This window comes from Balaenoptera ricei, chromosome X, assembly GCF_028023285.1.
Source record: "Balaenoptera ricei isolate mBalRic1 chromosome X, mBalRic1.hap2, whole genome shotgun sequence".
NCBI lineage: Eukaryota > Metazoa > Chordata > Mammalia > Artiodactyla > Balaenopteridae > Balaenoptera > Balaenoptera ricei.
Window position 1 is genome coordinate 98,208,772 of NC_082660.1, and position 15,581 is coordinate 98,224,352.

Sequence of the window (15,581 nt, forward strand, 5' to 3'; positions counted from 1 at the left end):
AAGTGAATCTAGCTGAAGGTTGGCATCATTCTTTGTATTTCTGACAGCTAAATATTCTTCCACTGCTTCTACTTTTGATTTTTTGGTGATTCTTTGATATTTAGATTTGTTCTTCAAATTCTCACTAATATTATATCTTCCTTTTGTTTATAGGTAGTTGTATTAATGCAGAGAAATAACTGAAAATAGATCTTTTTTTTTTTCTAGCCTATCAGACTTTCTCATTGTTGTCTTCTGGATATTTTACAACAATTGGCTTGCTGTTCTTGTTTTATCTTATCTCAGGTGATGAGGTATGTGAAGCAGGCCCTCCTGGCCCTCCAGGATCTCCAGGTGATAGAGGACTCCAAGGAGAACAAGGAGTGAAAGGTTTGATTCCCATATTCCTTCATCCTTTGAAATCATCAGCAAAATCCCCTATATCCTCCACCCTACCTCAGCCACTCACTCCCATGGTCATACCCCAAGACCACACATTACCAGTAGTGCACACTTCCATATTTTGACTTCCCGAATCTCGTTTTGTGACCACTACATCCTATCTTTCTAGCTTACTACCTCTAATAACCTGACTCCAACATTACTTCACACTCACTGAAACCTACCAACTTTGACTGTCCCTCAACCTTTTGATGTCCTTTCTTCTCTCCTAACCCAGCTTAAATTCCATAATCAGTCTCATGCATAAACTCTTGACACCTTTGCCCTCCTCTCCTGCCATTGTACTCACTTCGAACAAAAGCACAGCCCTGGTAATTCCAAATTACCACCTCTTCTGAGCCTGTTCCCTCTCTTCTCTCTTCGAACTTCTAACACCTCCTCTTCCATTCTCATTTTAGGATTCTGACTTTGCTTCCTCCTCCACTGACCAGTTGAAGCAATAATAAGAGAACTTCCACAGATTGCCGCCCCCACCATATTTACCCACCTATTTGCGTCTTTGCGCCTATATTCTGCCTTCCTGCCTATTATTGTTACTGCTCCTATCTAAAGCAATTCTTCTGTTTGTACAATAGATTCAGTTTCCTCTTGTTCCCCCCCTCCAAAATTCATTCCAGAAATTCTTGTCTCTCCCATATCATCGATTTTCCCCTTTTACTGGATCATTCCCAGCAGTATACAAATATGCTTTTTTCACCCATCTAAAAATATTTTATCATAACCCCACCTCCCCTGCCAGATACTACGCCATTCCTCTGCTTCCATTTGCAGCAAAGCTCTTCAAGAATTTTCTACTCACTGTCTCTAGACAACTCTACTCTCATTTTCTCTTAAACATACTCCTTAGGACTTCACTCCCCTCCCCCCACCACTCCACAGATGCTGCTTTTGTCAAAGTCATCAGCAGCCTGTTCATTGCCAATTCAAATATCAAGTCTCAGTCCATTATTTCCTTGATTTTTCCATTCTTTAAACACTTTCTTCACTTGGTTTTCAGTATATTACATGCTCTGTTTTTCTTCCTACCTTCCTGGCATATCATATATATCAGACATAGATATAGGTATAGATATGTCTCTCTCTCTATAGATATGTCTCCTCCTATACATACTCTGTCTCTATATGTATATCTCTCTGTGTGTATGTCTATCTATTACCTCCCGTGTAACTACTGTCTAAATCAAAATATAGAACTTTTCCAAGACTCTAGAAGACTCTCTTGTGCGTCCTAGTCAGCACTCCCAAAGGTAACCACTGTTGTATCCTCAATCAAACAGTTTGTCTAACTTTGAACTTTGTATAAATGGAATCATACAGTATGGGCTCTTTTATGTCTTAATATTTTATCTGGTTTCTTTTGCTTAATATTATATTTGTGAGGTATATCCATGTTTTTGTTTGTAGCAGTATTTTTTCACTGCTCTTTGGTATTTCATTGAATGAATATTCCTATTCATATTCATCCATTCTAATGTTAATGGACATTTGGTCTGGGGCTATTATGAATAAAGCTGCTATGAATATTCATATATATATATATATATTTTGTAGGACATAAGCATTCATTTCTGTTGTGTAAACCTGGTAATGGAATTGCTGGGTCATAAGGTAGATGTATCTTTGATTCCATAGATATCACCAAACCATTTTACAAAGAGGATTTAGTTTCCATTTCCCTCACAACTTATTGATGCTGAGCCTCTTTTCTTATAGTCTGTACATTCTTTTTGTAAAGTACCTATCTTTTTCTATTTTAATTGGGTTGTTGGATATATGTATCACAAATATATTTTCCCATTCTGTGACTTGCTTTTTTACTCACGTCTTTTCTTGAACAGAAGTTGTTAATTAAAAGAAGTCATATTATTAATGTCCTCTTTTATGGTTAGTGCTGTTTATGTTCTGTTTTAGAAATCTTTGCTTATCCCAAGGACCTGATGATATTCCTCTATGTTTTCTTCTAAAAGCTTTATCGTTTTTGCCTTTTACATTTCGACCTTTGATCTGTCACAGAGTCATCCTTGATTCCCTTCTTCTTTTGCATTCTATATATGATCCATGAGAAAACCCTATTGGCTCTACTTTCAAATATGTCCAGAATCTAACCAATTCTCACCATGTTCATTGCTGTCACTCTGGAATGAGCTACTATCTCTCCTAGATCACTTCAGCAGTAGCCACTTATGTGGTTACCCTGTTTCCATCCTTGTACTTAGATTATACTATTAACATAGCAACCAGAGTCATCCTTTTAAAACTTAAGTCATATCATGTTGCTTTTCTGTTTAATTTCTTCTCCTAGATTCTCATTTCACTCACAGTAAAAGCCACAGTCTTTGTGGTGGCCTATGTGATATTTTATGATATGCCACTTGTTATAACCTGTTAACTGTCTGACCTGGTTCCCCTTCCTCACTGTACCCCCGCAATCTGTTCTCCTTGATGTTCCTTCTATATGCCAAACATGGCTACTCTTTCTACCTGGACTGCTCTACAGTCGTTATGCACGTGCCATGTCCTTTAAGTTTTTTTAATCACGTGTCATCTTCTCAGTGAGGTCTTATCCTGACCGCCCTATTTAAAATTGCAACCTGCCACCCACCCCTAAGCATATCCAATTTCACTTACCCAGCCACTGGTAGAATGTAAACACTGTGAAGGTATGGATTTTGTCTGTTTTGTTTATCAATGTACTACAAACTCCTCGAACAGTGCTTGGCACATAGTAGGTGCTCAGTAAATATTTATCAAGTAAATTGATTCTAGATATAGGCTTCTCTAACTACACTGTTAGGTAGGAATATTGTCCCTTAGTGCTAACTTCTTTAGAACCTATCTAAAGAAGGTATATGTACACCTTCAAGTAAAATTTGTTTTTTATTATGGTTTTCTCTAGGTGACAAGGGTGACACCTGCTTCAACTGTATTGGAACTGGTGTTTCAGGGCCTCCAGGTGAACCTGGTTTGCCAGGTCTTCCAGGTCCCCCAGGTAAAACATTCTTCCTCAGGGCAACCTTAAAAATATTTCTTGGCTAGATATTAGTGAGCTTATTATAGTTTTAAATGATGCCAGTTTCTCATTTTATGGCTAGCCACTCATATCCATAAATAATTAAATATGAAATGTCACTATCTGCTATGAAATAAATTATGCTCTTGTTTCCAGTAGCTGAAGCTACCAACATTTTCTATTAAAGAATTTCGACAGTATTACTCCAGGAAAAATATCTTTCTTATTTTCCATATGGTGAGGAAAATAACTTATACAGAGTCAGACTTCTTTATTCCAGAAAACTGGGGAAAATATTCATAATACCTGGCCCCTGAATATGGTTTTCAGTGGCCAAGATTCTAGTCATTGGGATGTATCACATGTTGTCATTAAGAAACGGTCTTCTACCAGAGTTTGGCAATCAACTGCCAATATTCCTCTTTATTTTTTTAATTTTTAAAAATTAAAAAAAATTTTAAATGTTCTTCTTTTTTAAAAAAATTTTTTATTGGAGTGTAGTTGATTTAAATGTTATATTAGTTTCATGTGTACAGCAAAGTGAATCAGTTATACATATACATATATCCAGTCTTTTTTAGATTCTTTTCCCATTATAGGCCATTACAGAGTATTGAATAGAGTTCTCTGTGCTATACAGTAGGTCCTTATTAGTTATCTATTTTATGTGTAGTAGTGTGTATATGTCAATTCCAGTCTCCCAATTTATCCCCCTCCTCCCTTACCCCCCTTGTAGCCATAAGTTTGTTTTCTACATCTGTAACTCTATTTCTGTTTTGTAGATAAGTTCATTTGTACCCTGTTTGTAAATTCCACATATAAGTGATATCATATGATATTTGTCTTCCTCTTTCTATATATAACTCCCCCTTCCCCATTTCCAATCAGAACCATATTTGATATATATCAGACCCGCAACTCTTTTACTCAACTGCCTCTTGGGGTTTCCCAGTATTATATTCTCTTGAAATCACACTTCATGTCTGAGTCAGTCAGGGCTGAGAATAGATACCAGATCTCTTACCTTTCTGTCTAGTGTGTCTGCCGACCACACATTTGGTGCTTGGAAATAGATTTTCAGCAAGTCTTATAGCTGCCCCTAGAAGTTAATCATCTAGGCTTGTACTTCCAGTCTAGTGGTTTTCAAACTTGGGAGTGCATCAGAATTACTTGGAGGGCTTGTTAAAACCCAGATTCCTGGGTCCCACCCCCCAAATTTCTGATTCAGTAGACCTGGGGTGGAGGGCCCAAGAATTAGCATTTCTAACCAGTGCCCAGGTGATGCTGATGCAGCTGGTCCAGGGACCCATTTAGAGCACTGCTTTAGTAATATTTCCTCTAGGCTTTGAGCACCAATCCTTTTTCATAAACCAAATTTTAGGGAGTGACAAACCAAAGAAAGAACTGGTAGGAATCTGGGAAAATTGTCTAAGTAAGAACAAAGAAAGATACACAGACTTTGTCCTTATCTCCTTCTCACCTTGGCAATGGGGTGGTTATAAGAGCCAAGCATTTCTGTGCATAGTACTTGGTAGCTGCGAGCTCTGAGAGGCTTTGGAATTGGAAATACCTAAGGATACAATGCTGTATGTACCAGGAAATATTAGATTTACCTAAAAGAAAGGATGATCTCCTCACCTTCAGAGCATAGAATAGAAAAATCAAAATATAACTTGTTAAATGGGATTGAATGGCATTCTTTCTTTCTTTCTTTAATTTATTTAATTTATTTATTTATTTATTTATTTATGGCTGTGTTGGGTCTTCATTGCTGCGCGCGGGCTTCCTCTAGTTGTGGCGAGTGGGGGCTACTCTTCGTCGTGGTGCCTGGGCTTCTCACTGCGGTGGCTTCTCTTGTTGCAGAGTCTGGGCTCTAGGCGTGTGGACTTCAGTAGTTGTGGCACGTGGGATCATTAGTTGTGGCTCGCGGGCTCAGTAGTTGTGGCTCGCAGGCTCTAGAGCGCAGGCTCAGCAGTTGTGGTGCACGGGCTTAGTTGCTCCACGGCACGTGGGATCTTCCTGGACCAGGGGTCGAACCCGTGTCCCCTGCATTGTTGCACTGGCAGGTAGATTCTTAACCACTGCGCCACTGGGGAAGTCTGGCATTCTTATTTTAAAACTTGACTTCCTGACTTGCTGATTTTTATATGAGCTTTGTCAGGATTTCAAGCTCAAAGCTCACATCACTCTGTGTGTGTGTGTGTATTAGGATCTCTTGGTTTCCCTGGACAGAAGGGTGAAAAAGGACACGCTGGTGCAACCGGTCCCAAAGGATTAACAGTAAGTTTTGAGTATATTATATAACAAAAGAAGTAGAAGAAACCCATTTACATTTTGATTTTCACTTGTGGATATATATAAAAGAAATTTCGTTTTCTTATTATGATATATTTGATTCTTTCACTCTCGCTGACTCATATGTCTCACTTGACTCATAGCTTGGTACACTAAATGTTATTGGGCAGGTTGATGGGATAAACTGGAGAAAGTATTAGAAAAAAAGAAACTGATTTCCTTTTTCTCTCTCTTCTTTTTCCCCTCTTTATTGCCGCCCCCCACCCCCACCCCCCGCCACTCCTCAGGGCATACCAGGAGCTCCAGGCGCTCCAGGCTTTCCCGGACCTAAAGGTGAACCTGGTGACATCCTCACTTTTCCAGGAATGAAGGGTGACAAAGGAGATTTGGGTTCTCCTGGAGCTCCAGGGCTTCCTGGTTTACCTGGCACCCCTGGACAGGATGGGTTGCCAGGGCTTCCTGGCCCCAAAGGAGAACCTGTGAGTTGGTTTGATATTCTTGGTTTTGTCATGACAAATTGTTAGTGATGTTTCCTAGGATAGGCCTGGTGCTGAGATGAACATGTAATCAATGCTTAAAAGAATGTGATTATATATACTAATGGTACATTGTTATTGACTACGTAGGGTTTCTTTACAGTTCTTTTCTCAGTGGTTTTATTAATTCTTTCTGCTTAACCCACTGCTATATTGAGTAATATTTGCTATGACTAGGTAGGCAGGAGGTTAAGATGCTTATGGGTCACTGTGGGGTTCCCCTTTTCTTATCCCACATAGCCTTGTCTGGTTTTTTTTAGACCGGACAACAGAAGACTAATTTGGTTTTTATATAAAGTAAGCTTAGAGATTAGTGTGAGTAGATGGCTGTGTTAAATGTGCCATGGAGCCTAAAGATTGAAGATAAATGAATAGATTCTTATTTTGTGCACAACACACAGCCCGGGATATTTAGGTAGAAAGTGCTATTTTATTAAATGTTAGCTAGGCTGTAAACTTCTTGACTTCATGAACGCAGAGATTTTTGAAGGTAAGCTTCATGAATGAAGAGATTTTTGCCTATTTTTATTCTTTGCTTTATCACCAGCACCTGGCACATAGTAGGAACTCAAAAATATTTGTGAAAAGAATGAATAAGTAGAGTGATCACACATACCACCCCATAATAACACACACTTATGCAGTTTTTAAGAACTATTTATGGCTGTATCATTTCTCTAGTTGTACTTAGTAATACCAACCTACAGATAGCTGTTATATCTATATGTTTCTGTATTAAATTTTTCCCTTTTCAGGGTGCAATTGCTTTTAAGGGTGAAAGAGGTCCCCCTGGGAACCCAGGTTTGCCAGGTCTCCCAGGAAATAGGGGGCCTATGGGCCCTCTTGGTTTTGGCCTTCCAGGCCCACCAGGTGAAAAAGGCATACAAGGTGCAGCAGGAAATCCAGGCCAGCCAGGAATACCAGGTGAGTTTACTATGGTTGTTTTGTTTTTAGTTTGGTGCTTAAAAGCAGAAATGTATTTATTATCTTTTGGCCATTCTTGGCTTCCTTTTATGAGAGTTGTGTTTCCGTCACCATTTATATTTGGGCTTTTCAGAGCTTCTTAGCAGGGAAACATAAATGTGTGTGTGTGTGTGTGTGTGTGTGTGTGTGTGTGTGTGTGTGTGTGTTTTAAGAGGGGCTTCTCTTTAAATTTTTTGACTGTATTTATTGCTACTGTTGTTGTTTTTAAGTGCATGATATATATAATGTACATGATATATATAATGCAAAGTTTAACAAATAATTATAATGGAAACACACACATAGCCACCACACACGTCAAGAAACACATCATTGCCAGCATCCTTGAAACCCCTATCCTCCTCTCTCTGTCCTTTCCTGATCATAATCCCCTTCCATTTCTCCAAAGGTAAACACTGTCCTGACTTTTGCATAATTTCCTTCCATATATAGTTTTATCACCTAGATATGTATTCCTAAATGAAGTACTTTAATTATGCTTCCTTTTGAGCATTATATTAATGGAAGCATAGGGTAAGTATTCTTGGTGTTACCTTTGTGTATGGATATAGCATATTCATTTTCACTGCTGTACAGTATCTCACTGTGTGTGTGTGTGTGTGTGTGTGTGTGTGTATCACCATTGCTTTATGCATTCTATTGTTAATGGACAGTTGGGTTATTTATAGTTCAGGCCTATTATGAGTAATGCTTCTATGTGCATTCTTTTATATATATTTCTGGTGTACATGTGCATACACTGCTCTGTGACAGAGATCAGCAAACTACAACTCTGGCCCTCCACATGTTGTCATAAATGAAAATTTTATTTGAACACATCCACAGCCATTCACTATTGTTTATGCTTGCTTTTGCACTACTACTGCAGAGTTGTTGTTGCTACAGAGACCAGACGGCCCACAAAGCCTAAAGTATATGCTGTCTGGTCCTTTACAGAAAAAAATTTGCCAATCCCTAGGCTAGGGTATATATTTAAGATTAGCATTCTTGAGGCATAGAATAAATACATCTTCAGCTTTACTAGATAATTCCAAACTACGTCCAAAGCAATTGTACCAATTTATACTCCCACCAGCAGTATTAGAGGTTTCCTGTTGCTCTATATCCTCATAAGTATTTTATATTGTTAGACTTTTTCATTTTTGTCAGTCTGTTGAGTGTGATATATCTCATGGCAGTTTTATTTTATATTTCTCTGATTATATCAATGTTTACCACCTTTTCATGTGTTTGTTGACCATTTGAATTTCTGTTTGTGAAATATCTATTCAAGTGTTTTGACCATTTTTTCTTTTGGATTGTTTCTTTTTCTTATTGATTGGGAGGAATATGTGTGTGTGTGTGTGTGTGTGTGTGTGTGTGTATATTATGTGTATTAGTTCTTTATTAGCTATTTATTTTGCAAAATCTTAATTCACTATGGCTTGCCATTTTCACTCTCTGTATGGTGTCTTTAATGAACAGAAGTCAATTTGAATGTAGTCAAATATATCAACCTTTTCTCTCATGGTTAGTGCTTTTTATGTCATGTTTAAGAAATCCATCTTTGTCCTGAGCCTATTTCAAATTCTTATTTCAATAAATGAGAAGTAGTTGTACTTGGACTTTGCACACATAAAACCTTAAAGTACCACTAGTTAACCAAAAAGAAGTATTTTTCTTTTGACCTACATTTAGAAAATATTTTTATAGATGCCTAATATTTTTATAGATGCCATCTTCATGGAAACCCTTAAAACTGTCATTTACTTTTCTCTTTGAAATTTCATCCATCTGTTTAGTATCTTCCTTGAAAATATATATAGGATTGTTTTTCTCATGGATTTTTGTTAGTTTGAATTTTTAGAAGATTGTAAGTACTTTCTTTTTTGTTTTAATTAGTGGAGATCTTTAGTCAAGTGAACACTTCCCATTCACTATTAATTCCCACTTGTTCTTAGGTCCTAAAGGTGATCCAGGTGAGACCATAACACAGCCAGGGAAGCCTGGCTTGCCTGGTAAACCAGGCAGAGATGGTGAAGTAGGTCTTCCAGGTATGTGAGGAATTTATTTGACCATGTCTTCAACACTTGTTGGTTTCTTTCTTTGGCTACTTCCAAAAAACTGCTGTTTCTCCGTAGGTGAACCTGGACTCCCAGGCCAGCCAGGCTTGCCAGGTATACCTGGTAGCAAAGGAGAACCAGGTATCCCTGGAATCGGGCTTCCTGGACCACCTGGTCCCAAAGGTATGTAGGACTGGGTAGCAGGCAAGGTAGGTTAGCTGGTTAGTATGATATTATTCTTTGATATAGTTCACACAACAGATAAAGTATATTCGTGCAACTTTTTTCTATGTGCAATAAAGAATGTAAGGGAAAAGTCACAGCATGTATGTACTATAGTTTCATTGTCTTTATGTAAAACATTCTAGACAAGAAAATATCAAAATCCTAGATACGCAAAAATGACATACAAGCTTTAAAAATCACAGTAATTATTGTCTTTTGTGTTCACCACTGTATTTTCAGGGCTCAGAAAAGTCCCTGGCACATATTAAGTGCTCAATAGATATTAGTTAAATGAATGGATTGTATTAAACAGAAAACAGATTTATTGCACACATATATCCAAGTATTGTTTTATCCTAAATCATATTCTCTTGATTTACTGAAATTTTTAGGGCTGTTGCTTCAGTTATGCTTTATTCTTCACAGAATTTCTTTTCTCATGAAAGGCAAGAGTGTGCACTGGTCTGAGAGCAGTGCTTAAACATGTCCTTACTCATTTATACTAAATGACTTCAAGAGTCAGATTTGATTTTTTGTGTATATATGTGTATAATATCTGCAATTTTTTTCATATCTTTATTGGAGTATAATTGCTTTACAATGGTGTGTTAGTTTCTGCTTTATAACAAAGTGAATCAGCTATACATATACATATATCCCCATATCTCTTCCCTCTTGCATCTCCCTCCCTCCCACCCTCCCTATTCCACCCCTCTAGGTGGTCACAAAGCACCGAGCTGATCTCCCTGTGCTATGCGGCTGCTTCCCACTAGCTATCTGTTTTACATTTGGTAGTGTATATATGTCCATGCCACTCTCTCACTTCGTCCCAGCTTACCCTTCCCCCTCCCTGTGTCCTCAAGTCCATTCTCTACGTCTGTGTCTTTATTCCTGTCCTGCCCCTAGGTTCTTCATAACCATTTTTTTTTTAGATTCCATATATATGTGTTAGCATACAGTATTTGTTTTTCTCTTTCTGACTTGCTTCACTCTGTATGACAGACTCTAGGTCCATGCAGCTCACTACAAATAACTCAATTTTGTTTCTTTTTATGGCTGAGTAATATTCCATTGTATATATGTGCCACATCTTTATCCATTCATCTGTCGATGGACATTTAGGTTGCTTCCATGTCCTGGCTATTGTAAATGGTGCTGCAATGAACATTGCGGTACATGACTCTTTTTGAATTATGGTTTTCTCAGGGTATATGCCCAGTAGTGGGATTGCTGGGTCATATGGTAGTTCTATTTTTAGTTTTTTTAGGAACCTCCATACTGTTCTCCCTAGTGGGTGTGTCAATTTACCTTCCCACCAACAGTGCAAGAGTGTTCCCTTTTCTCCACACCCTCTCCAACATTTATTGTTTGTAGAGTTTTTGATGATGGCCATTCTGACTGATGTGAGGTGATACCTCATTGTCGTTTTGATTTGCATTTCTCTAATGATTAGTGATGTTGAGCATCCTTTCATGTGTTTGTTGGGAATCTGTATATCTTCTTTGGAGAAATGTCTATTTAGGTCTTCTGCCCATTTTTGGATTGGGTTGTTTGTTTTTTTGATATTGAGCTGCATGAGAGTCTTATAAATTTTGGAGATTAATCCTTTGTCAGTTGCTTCATTTGCAAATATTTTCTCCCACTCTGAGGGTTGTCTTTTCGTCTTCTTTATGGTTTCCTTTGCTGTGCAAAAGCTTTTAAGTTTCATTAGGTCCCATTTGTTTATTTTTGTTTTTATTTCCATTTCGCTAGGAGGTGGGTCAAAAAGGATCTTGCTGTGATTTATGTCATAGAGGGTTCTGCCTATGCTTTCCTCTAAGAGTTTTATAGTGTCTGGCCTGACCTTTAGGTCTTTAATCCATTTTGAGTTTATTTTTGTGTATGGTGTTAGGGAGTGTTCTAATTTCATTCTTTTACATGTAGCTGTCCAGTTTTCCCAGCACCACTTATTGAAGAGGCTGTCTTTTCTCCATTGTATATTCTTGCCTCCTTTATCAAAAATAAGGTGACCATATGTGCATGGGTTTACCTCTGGGCTTTCAATCCTGTTCCATTGGCCTATATTTCTGTTTTTGTGCCAGTACCATACTGTATTCATTACTGTAGCTTTGTAGTACAGTCTGAAATCAGGGAGTCTGATTCCTCCAGCTCCATTTTTTCTTTCTCAAGATTGCTTTTGCTATTCGGGTCTTTTGTGTTTCCATACAAATTGTGAAATTTTTTGTTCTAGTTCTGTGAAAAATGCCATTGGTAGTTTGATAGGGATTGCATTGCATCTGTAGATTGCTTTGGGTAGTATAGTCATTTTCACAGTGTTGATTCTTCTAATCCAAGGGCATGGTATATCTCTCCATCTGTTTGTATCATCTTTAATTTCTTTCATCAGTGTCTTATAGTTTTCTGCATACAGGTCTTTTGTCTCCTTAGGTAGGTTTATTCCTAGGTGTTTTATTCTTTTTGTTGCAATGGTAAATGGGAGTATTTCCTTAATTTCTCTTTCAGATTTTTCATCATTTGTGTATAGGAATGCCATAGATTTCTGTGCATTACTTTTGTATCCTGCTACTTTACCAAATTCATTGATTAGCTCTAGTAGTTTTCTGGTAGCATCTTTAGGATTCTCTATGTATAGTATCATGTCATCTGCAAACAGTGACAGCTTTACTTCTTCTTTTCCCATTTGGCTTCCTTTTATTTCTTTTTCTTCTCTGATTGCTGTGGCTAAAACTTCCAAAACTATGTTGAATAATAGTGGTGAGAGTGGCCAACCTTGTTCCTGATCTTAGAGGCAATGGTTTCAGTTTTTCACCATCGAGAACGATGTCGGCTGTGGGTTTGTCATATATGGGCTTTATTATGTTGAAGTAAGTTCCCTCTATGCCTACTTTCTGGAGGGTTTTTATCGTAAATGGGTGTTGAATTTTGTCAAAAGCTTTTTCTGCATCTATTGAGATGATCATATGGTTTTTCTCCTTCAATTTGTTAATATGGTTTATCACATAGATTGATTTGTGTATATTGAAGAATCCTTGCATTCCTGGGACAAACCCCACTTCATCATGTTGTATGATCTTTTTAATGTGCTGTTGGATTCTGTTTGCTAGTATTTTGTTGAGGATTTTTGCATCTATGTTCATCAGTGATATTGGCCTGTAGTTTTCTTTCTTTGTGACATCTTGGTCTAGTTTTAGTATCAGGGTGATGGTGGCCTCTTAGAATGAGTTTGGGAGGGTTCCTCCCTCTGTTATATTTTGAAAGAGTTTGAGAAGGATAGGTGTTAACTCTTTTCTAAATGTTTGAAAGAATTCTCCTGTGAAGCCATCTGGTCCTGGGCTTTTTTTTGTGGGAAGATTTTTAATCACAGTCTCAATTTCAGTGCTTGTGACTGGTCTGTTTATATTTTCTATTTCTTCCTGGTTCAGTCTCGGAAGGTTGTGCCTTTCTAAGAATTTGTCCATTTCTTCCAGGTTGTCCATTTTATTGGCATAGAGTTGCTTGTAGTAATCTCTCATGATCCTCTGTATTTCTGCAGTCAGTTGTTGATTCTCCTTTTTCATTTCTAATTCTATTGATTTGAGTCTTCTCCCTTTTTTTCTTGATGAGTCTGGCTAATGGTTTGTCAATTTTGTTTATCTTCTCTGAGAACTGGCTTTTAGTTTTATTGATCTTTTCTATTGTGTCCTTCATTTCTTTTTCATTTATTTCTGATCTGATCTTTATGATTTCTTATCTTCTGCTAACTTTGGGTTTTTTGTTCTTCTTTCTCTAATTGCTTTAGATATAATGTTAGGTTGTTTATTTGAGATTTTTCTTGTTTCTTGAGGTAGGATTGTATTGCTATATACTTCCCTCTTATAGGTACTTTTGCTGCATCCCATAGGTTTTGGGTCATCGTGTTTTCATTGTCATTTGTTTCTAGGTATTTTTTAATTTCCTCTTTGATTTCTTTAGTGATCTCTTGGTTATTTAGTAGTGTATTGTTTAGCCTCCATGTGTTTGTTTTTTTTACAGATTTTTTCCTGTAATTGATATCTAGTCTCATAGTGTTGTGGTTGGAAAAGATACTTGGTACGATTTCAATTTTCTTAAATTTACCGAAGCTTGATTTGTGACCCAAGATATGATCTATCCTGGAGAATGTTCCACAAGCACTTGAGAGGAAAGTGTATTCTGTTGTTTTTGGATGGAATCTCCTCTAAATATCAATTAAGTCCATCTTGTTTAATGTGTCATTTAAAGCTTGTGGTTCCTTATTTATTTTCTGCAATTGTTTTTAGCTCACTTCCAGAATTATGTAGTAGGTCTTTTATCATACTGTATCCAGATGTAAGCAGAAGAAAAGTTTCTCTGCATTTTTGTGTTGGATTCATTCCTTAATTTTAGTTCTATCTCATTGGTAATAGCTTTGATTTTCCTTAGAAAAGCATATCTTCCACACACATTAGTCCTATATGACAATAATAGGGGACCATATGGTGACTGAGAGAGAATATCTGGTGTCTGTAAGGCTTAGTCTGAAGTAGTCATCTAGAATGTCATTGTGGTTTTACCATCTTACTGTAGTCACTAAGCATGATTGAATAGGGTGAAAATGTGAGTTTGGGAGTTTGGGTATCTTTCTTACAGTGTCTTCTCTTTGGAGATTAAAAAATGACTTCTAATTTTACAGGTTATCCTGGATTTCCAGGACCTCCAGGAGCACCTGGGACACCTGGAAGAATTGGTCTAGAAGGTCCTTCTGGGCCACCAGGCTTTCCAGGACTAAAGGTCTGAGACATTTTAATTTACTTTTTCTTCTTTTTCTATTCCCCCTACCTTCCTTAGCCTTCTCTATTTTGATTTAGACATCATCCCAAGTCTTCACTGTATAAATAAAACTTAACTTATTGTATTTTTATTTAAAAATATTTAATTCCAAACACTCTTTAATAGTCCAAGGGGTCAAATTTGAAGCAAAAAAAAAAGAAGTTTCTGAACCTGTTTAGAGTGACTGGTTATATGATGAGATGAGATGAGAGAATACAATCATGAGCTTCCCCTGTGCTTTTCTGTAGTACCATCATTCCATTTAATCTCTGTCCATGTCTGTGTGATGTTTGGTTGAAATGGTGTTGAATATCATGTCAAGTACTTCTCATACTTTTCCCCTCTGTCCCAATTCCATCCCGGATACATAATGCAAATCATTGCTATCGACTTAGTACTAATAATGGTACTATGTTTGAGTTGGTTTCTATTCCTCTTACTACATTTTAGCTAATCTAAAATTTTCCTTAGTCAGTCTTCAGCAAACTGCCATGGTACGTAATTATCCTAACTGTTCCTGTATTTTCTCTGTGCTTAATTAATTTAAACTTCCTGTGTTTTTATGATTACTATCAATAACTTTTTTCCATGGGAAGAAAAATTGACCAGGGCCACAGTTCTCGTGAGAAATCACTTCTCTATTGATTGTTTTTATTTTATTATTAACCTTTTCAAATGAACGCAAAAGTAAAAGGAATAATACAGTGAACTTTCATATATCTATCACTCAGATTCCAAATTATCAAGATTTTATCATATTTGCTTCATCTACGCTTTTTTTCTTTGCTGAAGTATTTGAACCCAAATCTCAATATTGTGTCATTTCACCTGTAAATATCTATACTTCAGTATTCATCTCTAAGTAAACACATTATATAGAAAACCCACAATTCTGTTATCATACTTGGTCAAATTTAAAATAATCATCTAATACAGTACCCAGTCTGTAATCACATTTCATCACTTCGGTTCTTTAATCTCATGCTGTCTCAGTTATTTCTTTCTTGTCCTGAAACCAGACCAAATAATTCAATTTGTTTTACTAAGCCCAGTTTCCTCTCCTTCCAGATGTTCTGTCCTGCATACCAATTACTTTTCATTTAATTATCCTACTCCCTTTACCATGGCGGGGGGGGGGGGGGGCGGGGATATTACCTTGTATTTTCTGCTTTAAATTCTCTATAGTAAACAGTAAACACCAAGAAAGTCATGGGAGTTTTTGTTGTGTTTTATCATGTGTAT

The 15,581-nt window shown here is 37.1% G+C and overlaps 1 protein-coding gene across 2 annotated transcripts in view; it reads left to right on the plus strand.

Annotated features, from left to right (window-relative positions):
• COL4A5 (collagen type IV alpha 5 chain) overlaps positions 1–15,581 on the plus strand; it is a 236,940-nt gene that overhangs the window by 155,310 nt on the left and 66,049 nt on the right. For both annotated transcript variants that reach the window (XM_059911681.1, XM_059911682.1), the window contains exons 21-28: positions 286–369; positions 3,338–3,430; positions 5,661–5,731; positions 6,034–6,225; positions 7,038–7,206; positions 9,207–9,299; positions 9,387–9,491; positions 14,203–14,300. In XM_059911681.1, the coding sequence (XP_059767664.1) occupies positions 286–369; positions 3,338–3,430; positions 5,661–5,731; positions 6,034–6,225; positions 7,038–7,206; positions 9,207–9,299; positions 9,387–9,491; positions 14,203–14,300 (905 nt within the window). The remainder of the gene's footprint in view (positions 1–285; positions 370–3,337; positions 3,431–5,660; positions 5,732–6,033; positions 6,226–7,037; positions 7,207–9,206; positions 9,300–9,386; positions 9,492–14,202; positions 14,301–15,581) is intronic.